General features: G+C 38.2%; 1 protein-coding gene across 4 annotated transcripts in view; it reads right to left on the minus strand.

Moving 5' to 3' along the window:
- tgfbr3 (transforming growth factor, beta receptor III) overlaps positions 1–20,195 on the minus strand; it is a 181,546-nt gene that overhangs the window by 41,214 nt on the left and 120,137 nt on the right. For all 4 annotated transcript variants that reach the window (XM_043698779.1, XM_043698780.1, XM_043698778.1 and 1 more), the window contains 3 exons: positions 11,419–11,602; positions 9,538–9,706; positions 6,032–6,179 (listed from right to left, as the gene is read on the minus strand). In XM_043698779.1, coding sequence (XP_043554714.1) covers positions 6,032–6,179; positions 9,538–9,706; positions 11,419–11,602 — 501 coding nt within the window. The remainder of the gene's footprint in view (positions 1–6,031; positions 6,180–9,537; positions 9,707–11,418; positions 11,603–20,195) is intronic.

The raw sequence follows: 20,195 nt of genomic DNA on the forward strand, positions 1-20,195 counted from the left end.
ATTTTACAAAAAAGACGCTCATTAAAATGTTCAATGTAGCAGACCTCCAACTTCACAGCAAGAGGAACCCAGCCTGCCAGCAGCTCTCAAGGTGACTACTGCTATGAGTTTGTTTTTGCATCAAAATCTTTCTGTATTGCAACAGATGGCAGCTACATTAACTCCTCCTGATATTTAATATATATATATCATATTGTGATGTGATCTATAAAGGGATGTATGTTCTTTGTCCATAACTCCGGCATTCTTTCAGAAGCTTTAACTTTTGTGAGGATGAGCAAATTGTTTATGTAGTTTCATATCACCCTCTTATCAGCCAGAGTCCTACCTGCTGAGGTCAATGATGCTTGTTGGATTACTTGACAAGAAAGGCCTAGCTTCTTCAATGGAATTTAGTAATGTCAAGACCTTATGAACTACAAGTTTAGCAGTTTACCGTATAAAAATGCTTTATCATTCTCCATGCACAACTGCATTATGCATTTTTCCAAAGGCTCACTTAGTAATAATAGTGTGTCACTCTGGATGATACCAGTAAACATGAAACAATGCAGTCCAGCAAGTCCATAGGGAAGAACCACTCTCTTTAAAGATGGAAATGGGTTACGATCCCGTAATTGAAAGCAGGTAGAGCTTTCATATTCCTTGACATTATTTCTGCCTGCTTTGTCCAGAGTTTCCGAATAACAGTTCGGCCAATCAATGCTACACACGGTAGAGGTACAATCACTATCTCGTGCAGCATCAATCAGCAACTAAGATGCTCATTTGCCAAGTTAAGCCTGTGTCCACTCAACATTTTCTTGCTGTTCATCCTCATTACATGCGCCCTCAGAATGTTGCATAGTGGCTTCAAATACTTTACTCCTTATTCTTGAACAATTCCTGACAGTGACAGATTTAAACTGGGAACATGTATTTATTTTCTGTGGATTTCTGGGATCGTCGGTTATCACCCTAATCTTGCAGTTTCCCACATTCAGAAACCTCTTAAAAGTATGACCCCTCTCAAAATGTCTGGCAGCAATTCTACCCTAAGGATAAAGCCAAAGCCATACCTTGCTGATTCTTTGCCTGTGACTACAGCCTTTTTGACTTTCAAAGTCAGTAATTATCAAGTCTTTCATTCTTTGTATCATGGCAGAACTCCCAACTTGTACTTAAAAAGGTAACAGAAATGTATTGGTTCCCTAAAAATGTTATACCACAGCAGCAGCTACTTGTCCAAAAAGGGAATCATGATGCAAATTCAACAGTTATAAAACTAAAAGTTTCCACACATGAAATCTGTGTGCAATCTAATAGTTTAATTGCCAATAGAAACTTTGGATTTTCTTGAGTGAATTTCATCAGTCTTTTATACAACCTTTCAAACTCAAGTTACATTCTTCCATGGACTCAGTGTCAATATTTGATAAATTTAAAAAGATGAGTCATGACTTGTTGACTTCCAACAAGTCAGCCCATTTGTAAATTTTGTCCATAAATTGTATCAATCCATTCTGTATCAGATCAGTTACATTCAATTCCAAAAATGTTTTATTCCTAATTTTAGTCCTTTCTGGTAAGGATAAAACTAAAATTATATCTTGCTTCTTCTTGACTGGATAAATGACCCAAGTCCACATCTCCTCTTTATTCTTTCATTGCTTATGTGGCTCCAATTCTGAAAACACCAGAATTCATGATTCTGCTTCTGTCAGAAAAAAGGGTTATCTTCTCCTTTATCTTCCCACCTGCTACCATATTTTTACAAACTAATATCTATGGGCTGAATTAGGCAACAAGATACTTTCAGAGATCTATAAGTGTGAAATTGCCAATCTATAGTTTAGCTTGTCAGTTTACATCTTGCACTTCTGGACCCTTGCTCTGTGCAGGAGCCAAACTCTCCTACTGGTGAAGAGCCCAGCATCATTTTTTAAAATATAAAATAAAGCTACTCATCCAATTCACAAGTTATCCAGATAATCTCGCCCACCAGGGCCAGTGTGACATAACAGAAATCAAAGGGGAGGAAATAAGGGGTAGGGGTGGGTAACTTAATCAAAATGGTGTTGGTGAGGAGGGAGCATTGTGCACCCATGCCCCTATAATGGCCACCTGTCTCCAAATGCTTCAAGGGTACCAGTGGAAGAACCCAGACTTTTTTTTTAAACCCACTACTAAATCATGTAATTGGACCACTAAACAAGTAACAACTAACAACCACCACATTGCATTAAAAAAAAGTGAGGAAAACAAGGGAGGGGTTAAATCAAAATGATGCTGAAGGGGGAGATAATACACTCCACCCCCAGTATTCTCTCTCTAAGTGCCTCAAGGGAATACAAAGTTCAATGAACATTACCTGCTCTTGATCAACTCAGTTGTTCTGATCAACCTTTAGGGCTCTTAGGGTGCCGTGGAAATGTTTCTACCTCTGAATTGGGGAGCCCAAGTACATTTTCCAGAGGTGCGTAATAACATCTTTGAATAGGTTGATTAGGAAAATCTTTCTGGTTGATACTTAGGGCTCTTGTGGTGCAGTGGTAGTGTCCATACCTCTAAGTCAGAAGGCCTAGGTTCAAGTCTCACCTGCTTTAGAGGTGTCTCATAACATCTCTGGGTTAGTGGTTGAGGTAAAAAAAAAATTCTGGTTGACCCTTACAAGTATCTGCATTTCTAATAACAGCACATATGTTTTCCTGCAGTTGATGCTAGGTCAGATGTTAATTTTAAATCTGAGATACATAACATCTTTGCGTAACAAAAAAAATTAAGGGATATTGTCCAGATCAGCCACGATTTGACTGAGTGATGGAACAGGCTGGAGGGCCTTCATGGCTTATTCCTGTTCCCATGTTCCATAATATTGTGAGGTTCCTTTAGCAATACGGTTTGAGGGATTAACGTTGACCCGAATACCAGTGACGACTCCCCTGCCACCTGAGTGTGCAAATGGGGCTACGGTTAAATAGCTCATCTGAAAGACAGCATCTCCAACAGTGGAACACTGTTTCAGTAGTGCACTAGAGTTTCGGGCCTGGTGTTTTTGCACAAGTCTCTGGGGACATTTACATGATGTCATTAAAATGCAATTTCTATGATTCTATGAAGAAACAAATAGGTAGCTCTTCAAATTTACAGTTAGGGTGCAAGGACAATCTCTTATTGATTTCAGTATCAAAAAAGCTCTTAAGTGTGTTAATACTGCAATAAGATGTTCCAAAAGCAGCTCTATAATAGCTCCACATTTTGAAGAGTCTGATAATTATACTGACATACATGAAATAAATTAAGCATAAGAAACAATGTGAGTTTATTCCACAATTATTGCCTTTACATGTGGTAAATTTTCCCTTTCATCTTCAGCCAGTTTCACATTTTAATAAAGTGAGTCAATCTATCTTTAATCTTAGTACAGAGAGTTAAGACACATAGGACTAATGATTTTTCAATATTTGAATATTTGCAATATTTTTCTAATGCTTGCACTGAATCAAATCTTAAGCAGTATTTAAATGTGTGGTATTAAAACAGCAGAAAGGAAAATATATCCAACAGTCGTAAATGCAGCAATACTAAAATGCAGCGTTCACATCATATTATTCAGGAAGTTATGAGTTTGATACTTCTGAAGTAAATTATTGATGCATCAATTTATCAATTAATTTATCTTCAGCGTCTGTGATGGATCACTAATGAAAATGCGGATGCAAAATATCACCCAATGGTCTATGTAACAAAATGGCAGTGCCAGAGGATTGGAAGATAGCTAATATGATACCATTAATCAAGAAGGGTGGCAGGGATAAACCAGGGAATTATGGCCAGTGAATCCAACACCAGTAGTCATAACACTTCTGGAAAAACTCTGAGGAATTTATTTCCACTTGGAGAGACAAAGATTAATTGGGTCTGGTCAGCATGGTTTTATCAGAGGGAATGAAATGTTCAAATCATGTAATCGATTGAGTTGTTTAGGGAGTTAACTAGGTGCATGGATGAAGGTAGTGAGTTAATGCGGTGTACGTGGACTTCAGCAAGGCTTTTTATAAGTGTCATATGGACACTGGTCAAGAGGTTAAAAGCCCATGGGATCCACGTTAATTGGTTCTATAACTGGCTCAATGGTAGGTGCAAAAGATGCTGGTTGAAAGTTAATTTTGTGACTGGAAGCCCACATCTAGTGGTTTATTGCAGAGATTGGTACTGTTTGTAATATGCTTTGTGATCTAGATATGAATATTGGATGTTTTTGTAAGTTCACAAATGACACCAAAATTAGAGGTATGATAAATAATGAGGGGGAATGTTTAGACTGCAGGATGACAATAGACTGGTCAGATGGACAGAACCGTGGCACATGACGTTTAATCCTGAAAAAAGTACGGAGTGAAGTATTTTGGGGCCACCTACAAGGCAATGCATCGAGGATAGGAGTTGGGAGGTCATGTTGTGGCTGTACAGGACATTGGTTAGGCGACTTTTGAAATATTGTGTGCAATTCTGGTCTCCCTCCTATTGGAAGGATGTTGTGAAACTTGAAAGGGTTCAGAAAAGATTTACAAGGCTGTTGCCAGGGTTGGAGGATTTGAGCTATAGGGAGAGGTTGAACAGGCTGGGGCTGTTTTCCCAGGAGCATCGGAGCTGAGGGGTGATCTTACAGAGGTTTATAAAATCATGAGGGGCATAGATGGGGTAAATAGACAAGGCCTTTTCCCTGGGATGGGGAAATCCAGAACTAGAGGGCATTGGTTAGGGCGAGAGGGGAAAAATTTTAAAATAGGACCTAAGGGGCAACTTTTTCCACACAGTGTGTATGGAATGGGCTGCCAGTGGATTGTGGGTATCTGGAACTCTCTGTCTGAAAAGGGTGAAACAGGCAGCAACCATTTCAACAGTGAAGTATTTAGATGAACAGTTTAAATGTTATAGCATACAAGGCTATGAACCAAGGACTGGGAAATGGGAGTGGAGTAGATAGATACTCAATGGCTGGCACAGAGCCAGTGGGTTGGAAGGCCTCTTTTAATACTGTAGTACTCTGTAACTATGAAATCCTCCAAAATCTGAAGGTACTCTTGACCTGTGATTAAAAACTAGTCAAAAAAAGGATGAAAACATGCTTCAACAAGACTGGAAAAATGTGGTGAACTTAAAAAAAAAAGGAACAGCATTATATGCCCTTGAGTGCAAGAATCAATAAGCAGTATGATTATTTTTTGAAGATTTCATGCAACTACAGAGCTCAACAGCCAACAGCCGAGGAAATTAACCGCTTATGACCAACAGAAAAATGCATTTTCTGTATCTCTTTTCTCATATTACACTCTTCAGTGCCCTAACCTGTTTTTGCTAAGTCATGGAAGATCAAGCTTTTGCAAAGAATTAACTTCTTTTATAATAATCTGTAATCATCAACCTACAAGTAACAAACATTACATTGTTTCAAGTAACGCATGTTAGGAAGGAGAAACAAACTGTGACAGATTAACATTTTTCAGAAGTTTTTCTTTTGGAATTTCACTTCATTACAGTAATTTAACATTTCTCAAAGTTGTCTGTTAGTTTTCCTTTAAATTAATATGTGGGATGTGGATGTCGCTGGCTCAGTCAGCATTTATCACCCATTCCTAGTTGCCCTTGAGAAGGTGGTGGTGAGCTTTTCTTGGACTGCTGCAGCCCACCTGCAGTGGGTTGACTCAAGATGCCATTAGGGAGGGAATTCCAGGATTTTTATCCAGCAACAGTGAAGGAACGCTAATATATTTCCAGGTCAGAATGGTGAGTGGCTTGGAGGGGAACTTGAAGGTGGTGGTGTTCCCATGTATCTGCTGCCTTTGTCTTTCTAGATGGAAGTGGTTGTGGGTTTGAAATGTGCTATCAGTGGATCTTTGATGAATTTCTGCAGTGCATTTTAATTTAAGTTAATTCACCACGATCAATAACTCTTCACCAGGTAATCCAATGCTAAACCCAGTTTTAGTTTGATTTCAGTAAAGAAGAATTAATTCACTGAAACGAATGTTTATGCTCAAATACTTACAATCACTTCCAGCTTTCCATTAACTTCATGTGTGTTGATTACCCAATTGACTGCTTTCCCACATTTGAGGATCAGCAATATGTTTCTAGAAATCATGGTGTCTGCATGCACAGGTCGTATGTCAATAACAATGTCCACCTTGAAAATTCTGCAACAGAAGAGCATAAAAAAAGTTAAGTGAATGTGCCAGAAATCTTACTTATCCTGAACTTTTACCAACTGAATGCGTCTCTAGTGTCTGGCCAGTTGATTATAAAATTGGATTTAATCCCAGACAATAGAACATGTGCAAAACAGCCTTCAATATGCATTAGAAAATTATTCACAATAACATTCTCTCAAAATAATTCTACATACTTTTTCCAGTAGTAGTTGATGGGTCAGATTTTGCAAAGAGCGCAATTTGACCATAAACCAATTTATCTTAACTAAATGTTTAACTTGCCCATAAAAAGAATATCTTTCGCATTTTGATCTGGCTGAATATCAACTAGTTCAAAGTTTTTCTTTTAAGAAACTGCATAACTCTACTACTTCCACTTACCCTCTGGTCCTTGCATCAAGTATGACACAGATCAGTCAACCTGATCCTAAGTCTCTGCTACTATTACCAATGGGAACAAGAATGACTCCTGCTGATCTTGTGGTCTTTGCTTGGCACACATTAGAAGTACCCTGGCAACATTATTAATTGGGTCACAGCTGATGACCAAATGGAGTTTTGAAATAGGAATTTTAGACCACATGTAAACAAAAAAGGATAATCTAAGCGTTGTGTTCTAATATTCTGCTTTTACAGCTGGGTTAAAATGTGGGAGGCTGAAAAGAAGTGGGAATTCACAAGAGACATTTTTAATGGCAGTTGCATATGTGATATAATAAAGTTAGCTTGTTAAGTTGTGTGCCAACTGAGACTTTGGCAATGTATACACAACAATGATGCAATGCTTTTAAGTATTATCTTGACTTTTTTTATTGAGAGGTGCTTGCCAGGTGATCTGGAAACTAACTAATTCTTAATTATAGAAATTTGATTTTGTAATCGTAAGGTGTAGTGATTATAATGAGGTCAGCCAGGTGGACCTCAGAATGAGTTCAGAAGGGACAGTTAATTGTTGGGGCCAGAAAATTTATTGGTATTGATTTTCTCCAGGAGATTGAGAAACAAAGTAGCAAAAGATCAAAGGAGCATTTCCATGGAAACTATAATGGAAGAGAAATACACCTCAATTGTGCACATAAATTAGAGGGCTTGCAGGGACAGAATATGGACTGGAAAGTATAATTATCGCAATTACTGACTGAATTGTTCAGGTTAAAACAGCAATTCAATCTATACCATTAAATGATTACAAGTAGAAGCTTTTACAATCACTTTGAATCAATCTGTTCAGACATACTATAATACACCTCTGGGGCAGTTCAGACTTGAATCCAGCCCTTCTGGCCCAGAGGTAGGAACAATTTTAAGTAAATGGTACGGAAATCTTTCTGTAATGGTGATAAGCTGTCAGAAAATGTAAATTTGATACTTAATGCTTGAGACATTGTGACAAGGGACATTTATTAGTGCAAATTTTTGTGTCATAGTTCGGATGGCAATACATCATCATAGAGTATATAAGGAGGGAAGTATAGCTGCAACTATACAAGGCATTAGAGATACTACATCTGGAGTACTTACTTGAGGAGGGATGTGGTTGCATTGTAAGTACTTCATAGGTGGTTCGCTATATTGATTCCAGAGATGAGGGGTTTGTCTTATGAACAGAAATTGAACAGTTTAGGCCTGTACTCTGGAGTTTCAAAGATACACAATGTTTAAAAAAGTACATGGGATATTAAGTAAATTTAGGGAGAGATGCACAGATTTTTAACTAGTCATTGGTTGATGGGTTATGGAGACTGAGCAGGAAATGGGTTTCAGGCCAAGATGAGATCAGTCATGATTGTATTAAATGACCTGAAGGGCTGAATGATCTACTCCTGCTCCTAATTCTTATAAGCTGGACATTGCAGTTTGACAACCACTTTCAAGAAGCCTGCAGTTTAACATATGGTGGCTTGTGATATAATGGTCATCAGGGGCCATCTAGAAGAATGTTTATGACACAAAGATTGGGAGAACTGCGGGTAGTGAGGAGGATTACCAAAGGATACAGTAGGATATGGACAGACTGGACACTTGGGCGCAGAAAAGGCAGATGGAGTTTAATCCAGACAAATGCATATTGCAAGATCTAACGCAGGAGGTAAAGACACAGTAAATGGCAGAACCATTAGCAGTATTAACATACAAAGGTGTACAGGTCCACAGTTCGCTGAAAGTGGCAACAATAATGGATTATGTGGTCACGAAGGCATAATGCATGCTTGTTTTCATCGGTCAGGGGATAAAGTATAAAAATTGGCAAGTCACGTCATAGCTGTATAGAACTCTAGTTAGGGCACACTTGGAGTATTGTGTACAGTTCTGGTTGTCCCGCTACAAGAAGGATGTGGAGGCTTTGGAGAAGGTACAGAAATAGTTTACCAGCATGTCGTCTGATTTGGAGGGTATTAGCTATGAGGAGAGATTGGACAGACTTGATTTGTTTTCACATGAACATCGGAGGAAGAAGGGCAACCTGATGGAAGTGTATAAAATTATGAGAGGCAATGGATAGAATGGATAGTCGGTATCTTTTTCCCAGGGTAGAAATGTCAAATACTAGGGGATATAGATTTATAGTAAAAGAGGGTAAGTTTAAAGGAGATGAGAGAAGGAATTTTTTTTTAAATAGTCTGCTTGGAATGCACTGCCATAGGATGTGGTGGCGACAGATACAATAGCAACATTTAAGAGGCAGCTTGACAGATCTATGAATAGACAGGGAACAGAGGGATATGAACCACGTAGAGGTAAAATATTTTTATTTTAGAAAGGCTTCATGCATCAATGCAGTCTTGGTGGGCTAAAGGGTCTGTTCCTGTTCTGTACTGTTCATTGTTCCATGTTAATGCTACCCAAGTAATGAAAGCAGAACCATCATAATGCATATAGTTCATAAATCTGATTACTACATGTCAAAAGTGTTCTCAAGTTCACCAATACAGTACGTATTAGAGATAACAAAACAGGTTGCAATGCTGGTTTTTATTTTTTAAATAACCTATTTGTAAAAATGAATTTATTTTCTGTTTCTCTGCCACAAAATAGAAACTGAGTTAATTAATAAGAAAGCAATAGATACTTAGGAATTACTATGTTGCAACAGAATTGAAAGCTTTGGAATATCTTGATTTGGAGATTAATTGCAGTTTCAAGTGTAATCCCTATTTAGAAATATGATACATAAATATATAGAAAAATATTTAACTTAAATGCATAACTAATGTTTTGTGACATCTATAGGTTTAACATCACTCTTAATCATAAGTAATGTGACTGATCTTTATTAGACATGTGTGTTAAACTCAGCAATTGAACAGTCCAAGAGCAGAAAGCAAGTAAAGTATCAATTTACCTGTAAGGACTTGAACTTGGTGATTCAAGTTCAATGAGATGAACTTCCTTTCCTTCTGTTGGGTTGGGTAGTAAACAGCCATGTGCAGACTGAGTCTTAAGATATGCTGCAAGATAATTCTGGGATAGAAAATTCTTTTCTATGATGCAAGTTGGTGGCAACAAGGGATCTAGGAGAGGTCAGAAATATTATCTGTGACAATTACGAATGTTTATTAAATTGCCAATTTACAAAATATTTTGGAAAACTATCAGTGTTTCAGATAACATTTGTGACACAAATACCAAGCGATGAACATCTCCAACATGGGTAAATCTAACCATTTCTCCATGGCATTCAAAAGCATACCATTGCGGAATCCCCCACCATCATTATTCTAGGATATAGCACTGACCAGAAATGGAATTAAATCATCCATATGATTACTGTGGCTGCAAAAGCAGGTCAGAGTCTTTGACAAACCTCGTAGCTCTGCAAAACTTCTACAAGACACAAGTCAGAAGTGTAATGGAATACTCTCCACTTGCTTGGATGAGTCCAAACTCCTCCACAACTGCAGATTTCCCCTCCAAGCCATTCACCATTCCAATTTGCAACCATATGGTTGCTTCTTTATTGCCAAGGGATTAAACCTTTGGAACTCCTTTTCTAACAGCTTTACAGAGACGACCTACTCCATGGACTGCAGTGATTCAAAGTAGCAGCTCACCACTACCTTCCCAAGAAAAGTTAGGGGATGGGTAACAAATGTTGGCCTAGATAGTGAAGTATACAACCTGTGAAAGAATAGAACAAAACTTAAGGAGCTTGGAATCATCCAGGACAAAGCAGCCCATTAGAACAGCAACCCATCCAACTATGTCTACATTCACTCCATTCAGCACTGACCCACAATGGCAGCAGTGTGTACCATCTATAAGATGTATTACATTAACTTACCATGCTTCTTTTTTGCAGCTCCTTCCAAACCTGCAACCTCCACCACTCTGAAGGCCACGGCCAACAGACATATGGGAATACAACGTCCTGCAAACCCCCTCTAAGTAACATACCTCATATCTTAGAAGTATGTTGTCATTCTTTCACCAGCACTGGATCAAAATCCTGGAACTATCTTTCCAACACCACAGGGATGGAAGTGTTTTAAGAAGGTAACTCGCCATCTGAAGTGCAATTATAATGGACAACTATAGCAATGCCCACATCCCATGTCAGTTCTAAAATGCTCCTGATGTATGGTAGTGTGGCTAGTCCTTTGGGTTGCAGCATGTCCGTTCCGTTGTCTTTCTCTTAGGCACTACCATACATCAAGAGCATTTCCGAACTGACAGCCAGACTACTGCGACCACTAGGACTCATAACAGCACACAAACCAACAGCCACTCTCAGACAACAACTCACCAGAACGAAGGACCCGATACCCAGCATGAGCAAAACCAATGTAGTGTACAAAATCCCATGCAAGGACTGCACAAAACACTACATAGGACAAACAGGAAGACAGCTAACGATCCAAATTCATGAACACCAGCGGCAGGGACAGGCCACTATAAATGCCGGAGGAAACACCACAGAAGCGCTTCACCGGAGGCTCCCAAGCACTGAGGCTGTCACCTAGACAGGGGACGAAACGTTTGCAACAAAAATTTCCAGCTCGGCGAACAGAACCACAAGAACAACAAATAATATGCATTCCTTGGTATGAGGTAATATACATACATAATACTAATATATAGTTTAGGAAGATAAACAAAGGTCATTATGAATTTGAATAACAGCATAACTTGATAAGCTACATCTCTAATAATGAAGAATCCACAGTGACTACCATAGCTTGGCCATTAGGTACAAACATTGCTCGTTAAAGTAAGGTTGACCCACCTTCACCCACTTTGATGTAAATGTTATTAGCCTTATTCAGTTCAGTGAAGGAAGTCACGGATCCATATTTTGTCTGTGTCCACTGCAGTAAATGTTTGCTGTCTTGGGGAAGCAAATGTTCTTCCAATGATCTTGATGAAGTAAAGTTTACTATTGGAAACTGAACAGTAGAATTCTTAGAAACCTGAAGGGATGAAGAACAGAAACAGTTTTTAAAGCTACTCTTCTTCAAAGTGAATGCATTTGTTTTAGATTGAGTGGCAGAGGATTGCAGAGTTTCTTTTAGAACTATCGGGGATAGTCTAAGAATTACGGCCAGATAGTTCAAGGGAGATTTTAGGAAGTAGTTCTACATACCACAGGGTGGTAGATAATTGGAACTTTCTTCCACAAATGACAGCAGACACAGGCAACTTGCTAATTTAAAATCTGAGATAGATAAATGTTCGTTAAGCAAAAAGGTATTGAGGGATATGGGACAAAGTCTAAATTAGAGAGATGCTAGAAAAGCACAGCCGGTCAGGCAGCATCCGAGGAGCAGGAAAATCGATGTTTCGGGCAAAAGCCCTTCATCAGGACTGAAGCCCTGATGAAGGGTTGCTCCTCAGATGTTGCTTGACTGGCTGTGCTTTTCCAGCACCACTCTAATCTAGATTCTGATTTCCAGCATCTGCAGTCCTCACTTTTGCCTGGATACAGGACAAAGGCAACCACATGGAGTTAGGCCACAGACGAGCCATGACCTCATTGTATGATGGAACAGACTCAAAGAGCTGAATGGCCTATTGCTGTTCTTATGCTCCTATATGTAATCAGTGTATTATTTGCATGTTAAATGGGTTAATTTTTTTATTTTTTGTATAGCTATAGAAATGAGAGTTTCCTTATTTGACATAGGTAGATCTACTAAATGTTACAACTAACAAGAAAGAAAAATTTGCATTTATGCAGCCGCTTTCACATCTGGATGTACACAGAGCTTTAAAACTGATAATGCACTGCTATAATGTAGGTAACGCAGAATTGAACAGAAAAAAAATACACTGTAAGCAATAGGTGGAATTTGATACCCTTTAAATCCACACCCACTGGCAAATTATAAAAGCAGGAGGGCAAATAATTGACTGGGAAGTTGAGGACCCTACAGCTTTCCTGCCTCCTCCTGATTAAGTCTAGGGCAGGAATACTCACGGATTGCATTCCAATCCAGACACTAATTCAGATACTTAAGTGGGCAATTAATGTAGGTGGCAGAAGTAACCATGCAAGAGAATGAGAAGCAAATCCTTACTGAGTTTGCTGACAGGATCCTAGGATTTCCCTTATTCAACTGCACCAAGTGCCTAATTGAAGGACTCAGCACTGGGGACGGGAGGCAAGGCATTGCCTTTACCTCTGACCACTTCTACCAATCAGGAATATCCCTTGTCATAACACAGACATTACAATGGTTGATAAATGGAGCAAACAACCAGGGTTAATGAGTGATATTCAGATTGGGAAAAGGTTGGAAGTGGTATATAAACCCTTGTTGAGTGCTGGGTATCACAGTCTTCTCAATACACACATTTCTTACTGGGTAAATTTGAAACTTCAACCTGAATCTATCCAAAGTCATGGACACATTTCCTGATGTCAGCTTACACTTAAATTGCCCGTCACAGTCATTAAATACAATGGAACATAAAAATTAGCATGAACAAGTGGAAAGCAGTACAAATAACTGGGATGAGAAGTGCAGGGTTAATATAATATATTCCTTTAAATGTGAAAATTAAAGTTTCATTTATGTATATTGATTACAATTAATGGTAGAAGCTTCAACATTTTAAATTCAGCTGATGACATTAAAAAATTAAAAATAAAGTATAGAGTTTAGTGAGAATAAATCATATTTCCTAGCCCAAAAGTTGAACTTGCTACACATATTTCGTACCTCCACCTTTCTACCTACAGAACAGAGGAAACTTATTCCTAATCTGAAAAACCCTTCTGAGGGCCATCTCGTCTTAAGATTTCCACATTTGCAATCTCGTCATCTTGTCTTAAGATTTGAGACAAAAATAGTGGCGAGACTATCAACATCATGATGAAAGAACAAACTGGACATCAACTTCCAGTGATGGAGTATCTGCAATTAAAAGATGAAAATCAGGACATCACTGTTCAAGTTACCCCTGTGAATACTAAGTGTCCTGCTGGGCCTTGACATTGAAACACATGAGAAGTGTGAAGTTCATATAATTAATCCATCACATTTCTTTGAAAATTTAAGGCTTGTTTATTGTAGTGTGACCATTTTGTTTTAATGGCATGGTAAAGTTTAATTGAGCTGATTAGCTCAGTTGGCATGTTTGAGTTCTGCTCCAGCTCACGTAGGCTAAGGACGTTGCTCCTCATTCTGCACCCATGAGCAGAATGCAAATGGAAAATCATCACTGACAAAACCTGGCAAAGAAACTGCAGAAGAATCAGCAGACAATGAGCCAATAAACATCTTTCAGGCACAGCACACATGAATGAAGCCTTATATGCTGTCAAACCTTGCTGACAACGAAAGTTCACTTTTATTGTGAGCAGTCTGACATCATCAGATTTACATATTGTTAAGTTTGAACATTTGGAAGTATCTTTAACTTTCCCTTCATCACATACTATTTTCCCTTTCTTTTGCTTATTGTGCATTATTTGGCATTGAATGAATTATTCCAATGCATGCTATTTTATCCAGATGTTGCACCCCTTAGTATTTTTCTACCTCATCAGTTAAGGAGATACACACTTGCCTACCCTGTTTCTTAGGTTCTAGATTATTTCAAAAAGAGTGTTGCATCAAAAATGATTGCTATGCACAAAGTTTCAATGCAAAAGCCTAATGGAAGTTTGTTGGTAAGGGTAAATATAAGGAATGACTGCTCGCAAAATCAAGGTCTGTTGTTAAGCAGCCATGTGTATTACTTCCTAACTTCAAAAAACAAAGTTCTTTATGATCTTTAAAATGTGGAAATAATTGAAAAGTATAAACATACATATACTTAGTGAGAACATACTATAACTCCTTCTCACTTTAAAATATAACAATGATTAAAATTTGGCAGACACTAGCCCACAGCAACTGCCTTTATTGTAGCAAGTCCAGCGTATTTTCTGTGATAAACAACATGTGCCCAGCAATCTACACTTTTGATATGTCGACACTGGTCTAGACAGTCTAGCTGATTTCTTTTTCCTGGTGCAAAATAATGGAGAGTTGTCAATGATAGAAAGCAAATTTACATTTAGATTTATTTCATCTATTTATTACTGTTCTTTTCACAAACCACCTTTCTAAACATTGCGCAACTTCTAATTTTTCCATCACCAGTTCCCTCTGCATGCAGTCAACTATTTTCATGGTACTCTATTTTGTTTCCACTAGTTTCCTGAAATGTACATCCCGTGACACAATTTAATGCAGATGGACTGGAGTCCGACATTCCATTGATCAGTGCCAAAAAGTTAGAAAGTGGAGACAAACAGCTGCTTAACCTTTAGACATTATCCTTAGGAAATCTGGCTAAGTTTTAGTGTGATTGCAATAAAACAAAATAATAAATGCAAGGTTTAGTACAGTACAAAGTAAAATTAATCATAATTATGGCAACAATGACTTGTATTTATATAGCACTTTTAACGTAAGGTGTCCCAAAGCATTTCATTGCAGTGTTCTCAAACAATTTGACACCAAACCAGGCAAAAAGCAATTAAGATAGTTGACAAAAACTAGAAAAAGGTAAATTCAAGAGGAAAAGGTAAACAGGTAGAGAAATTTCTACAAAAATTTCCAGGCTTAGGGCCCAAAGAACCAAAGGTACTTTCACCAAACTTGGGGAGGGCTGGGATTGCGTTGAGCTGAGACAGACCAGAATTGAAGGCATCTAGACAAAAACAAGGGCTGCAGATGCTGGAAACCAGACTCTAGATTAGAGTGGTGCTGGAAAAGCACAGCAGTTTAGGCAGCATTCTGAGGAGCAGGAAAATCAAAGTTTCGAGCAAAAGCCCTTCATCAGGAATAGATATTCGTGATGAAGGGCTTTTGACGAAACATCGATTTTCCTGCTCCTTGAATGCTGCCTGAACTGCTGTGCTTTTCCAGCACCACTCTAATCTAGAATTGAAGGCATGCAGAGATCCCAGAAACTGGCAAGACTGGAGAAGACTGCAGAGATAGGGAACAGTGAAGAAGTGGAAGAATACCAACTGGCCATTTATAAAGTGTTTGAAACATAGGAACTTAAGTACGCCAAGCTTATTCAACCTCTTGAATCTGTTCCAACATTCAAATAGTTCATGGCTATCACCCCCAATTTAGCTTCCCTTGATACCGTTAGCCATCGATCTCAGTCTTGAAAGTTTCAAATGACCCAACATTCACAGCCTTTTGGGATAAGAGATTTCCAAGTAAACTGTAGCTGAATTACTCACACTAACAGTATGAGGTTAAGAAAAAAAACTCTTTGGATAATAGATGTTAATTTCACCACATAATGCAATGTGGGTTAGCCAGCAAGTGAGCTCAAGACAGATGAAACTATATTACAAATCGTGTCCAGCAAAATAGTTGGACATTACCTATACCTTTTGTGTCATTGCATTTGTACTTTTACTATCATTCATATGATATATTGATCTTCCCTAATGTAATAGTATTAGCATAATGTCAACACCTTCAACTAATTGGCAGACTATAAGATGTGGAAACAGAAGGTGACCAGTCCGCCCATCAAGTCTGCAATGCCATTAAATGAGATCATGGCTGATTTGGATCCTCAACTCCACTTTTGGATTTTTTCCCATAACCTTTGATTTCCTTACTGATTAAAAATTATCTATCGCAGATCAAGTATACTTTACCTAACCTCTACAACCTTCTGTGGTCAAGAATTCGACAGATTGTCTACCCTCAGAAGAAATTTCTCTTCACCTCAGTCTTAAAGTAGCTAACAGCTTACTCGGAGATTATGCCCTCTGGTCCTAAACTGTCCCACAAAACCACCTTTCCACATCTATCTTATCAAGTCCCCTAAGAGTCTTGGAGAGACTCTGCAGATCTGGCAGCATCTATGAAGAGAAAGCAGTTAACATTTCAAGTCCAGTGACCCTTCTTCAGAAATGTTCCAAAGGGTCATTGGACTCCTTAACTTTGATGTTGCCAGACTTGCTGAGTTTCTGCAGCAATTTCGGTTTCAGATTTCCAGCAGGTTTTTATTATTTATTCTCAAAAGAATCTTGTCCACTTCAATGAGATAATTTCTCATTCTTTTAAACTACAATGAGTACTGACCAAACTTACTCAACTTCCCCTCATAAAGCAGTCCCTCCACATGTAGAGGAGCCTAGTGAAATTTCTCTAGATTGCCTCCAGTGCCAGTATATCTTTTCTTTCTTAGAGGAACTTAAAATGGTTTAGAGTATTCCAGCTGTAGTTTGACTAGTGCCTTAGCAAGATGACAGCAGATAAGACGCTCCAACTGTCGCTCCTCTGTTCCACCCGTTTTTTCTTTTTTCTTTCTTTCTCCTCCCTTTGAGATTTTTTTTTCAACTTCTGACTTGGACCTACCTGGAGGGGAATGGAGGAGCTGGTGAGCCCCAGAGGCCAATCCCAGAGCGGAGGCTTGCACGGGGTGGCCAGTCCCGGAGCAGGGAAGTGAATCCTAGGGAAAACAAAAAAAAACTTACCTTGGAGCAACTGAGAGTTCGTATGGAGTGGACTGGAGGATTGGAGCACAGCGGGGACAGTTGTTGGTGCAGGCGGTCAGACCATGTGTGGTAACCGCTGCACTGAGCTACTGCAATGTAATGTTTACTTGCAATTTGTTGATCTGATTGTAATGTTATCCTTTTAACTATTATACACTATGAATCACTGTAAAGTAATGCAATTACTTTTCTTTTTATTCCACGTTTGTATCCAAGATCTATACCTCGATTCTTTGTACCTCAGATGGTGCCCTAAGAGGTGACAGAGTAAAACATTTCACTGGACTTCTGCAGTTGAGTACACGTGACAATAAAGGATATTCTAATTCTAACTGAATAGTTTGAGCAAGACTTCACTCTTATATATATAAAATGTACATGACAGGTAGCATCTACTACAGGTAACAGCTCATTTACTTTTCCTCTCTGCTCTTAAATTTTACAGATTTCAACAAACATAAGCATAAAAAATGTAGTAACACATTTCATTTAAGTGACATACGTTATATTCAGGAGTGATAATTAAAGTTGTTAATGCATTAATGCTCATCAACCCAATAAAACTGGATTTCTTACAAAGAAACAAAACTTTGCAATATAAAAATAATCTCAGTAATCTGGAATGGTTTGCATTTTGTGAATTGATGTACATATGGAAACAGAATTACTTTAAAATATCTAGCTTTAAGTTTAGCACAGAAAGTACTTAACTCAAGCTAGCTTGTATTTTATAGCTTTAGTATTATGTCTTGTGTTTATCTCTAATCCAAATAACATAGAAAGTAAAACTGAACTCAATATACCGTGACTAGATTGGCATCCAATCTCAACACAAATTCTGTTTTGCTACTCGGATGATTCACTGTGTGTTGCTAATGTATTAAAACTCTCACATTGTAGCTACATTGCACACTAGTACCAGAGATCAAATTCTATAATCCCAGCAGAAAGACCTTTTTAAACTGGTATGGGACAAACCTGGGCAACAGCCACTCTAACCTTAATTCTTGACCTTTCGTCCAAATGTAACTCCCTATTGAAACAGCAAAATCATCATATTTAATCACCCATGCAAATGACAATGCATAATTTTTCCAAATTAAGTAAAACAAAATAAGAAAGTGATCTTATGTCATTGGCATGATACTGATACTAGAAATGGATAGAAAAGATGGACAGGCTAGGTATAAATGCATTTAGAAAGAAAGTAGATAAGCACATGGAGGGATAAAGGAATCAAGTAATTAACTTTGACTTCGGAATTTTATATTACTGAATTTGGCTAACAATAATTACCCTTTTTTTCTCTTTCCTTGGTCCAACTTATGGAAAACTGCATTAATTAGAAATAATGTATCCCAATGGTGTACAACCAGAATGATGAGAAATCTAGGCTGTATTTAAAAGGCTGAATGCGCAAGCGGAAATTAGAGTTGTTCATGATGGATGACATACAAACTGCAACACCCAGCTTCAATGACAGAATCAATAGAAGTACTTTAGGATATACTGAGGATAAGAGACATAGGACCATATTTGCAAGGGAGTTGGGTTGGAAGGAGGGGTGCAGCCAGACGTGAATCAAAAGCCAGGAACCTGAACTCTGGGGTCATTTGATATTAGTTTTGAATTCAAGCAGACAAAGACAAAGGGAGGAAACTTAGCGTTCTCAAAGAGAATATGTGGTTGTAGGAATCAGAGGTGGTGAGCAGCATGTGTCTTACACTCAGCTCTTAATTTAATGACTTGCTATATCAGAAAAACTGCACATACTTGTTAATCCAACTTTAACTTGTGAATTATGCCCCCATCTGCTTTTCCTCTGTCTTTCAAAATAAACTCCATTACATGAGTCCTCATCCACTCGATGTTAAGTAGCACCCAGCATTTACTTTCTACTATATCATTTATTCATCCACCTTTGTAGCTCACCACAATCTGTACACCATGTGACAGATTTCTCTCGGTTATCCTCACTGAAAAGTTAGGATGGTGAAAAGGCACACATAAATAGGAACTCCAATTAACATGCTCCCATTTCCCACCTTGATCTACTGCCTAATCTCCAAAACACAGTTTGCCTTTTCATAGGGCAGTTTGAGGGAGGGCCTTCAGAAGCTCCACAACCCAGAGGCGAGGTCAGATGTATCACAGCAGTCAAGTCAGGGATCTGAGCAGCTTGTCACTGTCATTGGCGAATGCAACAGATTGAAGTAACAGTAAGTGCAAGTTGAAGAGACTGGTCATTTCGTGTTTGACATAATGCTATATTAAGTTACCTTTATTTCCCATAAAATTGTTTAAAAACAACTACTCCTCATCCACCTGCTCTTGGGAATTAGAAATCTTCCTACTCTATGTTAACAGCTGCAGTTTAGTTAAAAGTAAAAGAATCAATACAGATATAGGTGTAAATTGATGTTGATGACATTACCTCATTAGACTACAGCCCTTAAAACAAAGATCATAATTTGAAAAAGACTTCTGTAGCCAGTGCTCATGTTTCAATTCAGGTTAGGGAGAGATGAAAAAGATCCATTTTGTAATGTTAAGCAATTATTCCAGAAGTTTAGTTCAAAGAATTGAAGTCTCCACTCTCCCAAAGGCATAACTTGGCTCAGATACCATGTCATCTACACATACAAATACACAATGCTCAATAAAGGCACCAAACTTGTAATCAAGATGAATCATTCATACCACATAATTTCCTACAGTTAGATTGCTATGATAATCTATACCACATTTGCTGACAGTACTACTTTGCAATTAGCAAGAACTGTAATTTAATAGAAGGACAACAACTTGCATTAACCACCTCAGGAAATCACAGCAAGTTTTACTCTATTGAAACAAAAACAAATCGCAGGATAAACTCAACAGCTTTGGCAGCATCTGTGGTAAGAAAGCACAGTTAATGTTTCAAATCTGATGACACACTTCATCAATTTCTGTTTTTGTTTCAGATCTCCAATATCTGCAATTCTTTGCTTTATTTTACTATTTTGACTTACTTTTGACTGTAGTCATTGTTGTTA

Source organism: Chiloscyllium plagiosum, chromosome 11 (genome assembly GCF_004010195.1).
Source record: "Chiloscyllium plagiosum isolate BGI_BamShark_2017 chromosome 11, ASM401019v2, whole genome shotgun sequence".
Taxonomy (NCBI): domain Eukaryota; kingdom Metazoa; phylum Chordata; class Chondrichthyes; order Orectolobiformes; family Hemiscylliidae; genus Chiloscyllium; species Chiloscyllium plagiosum.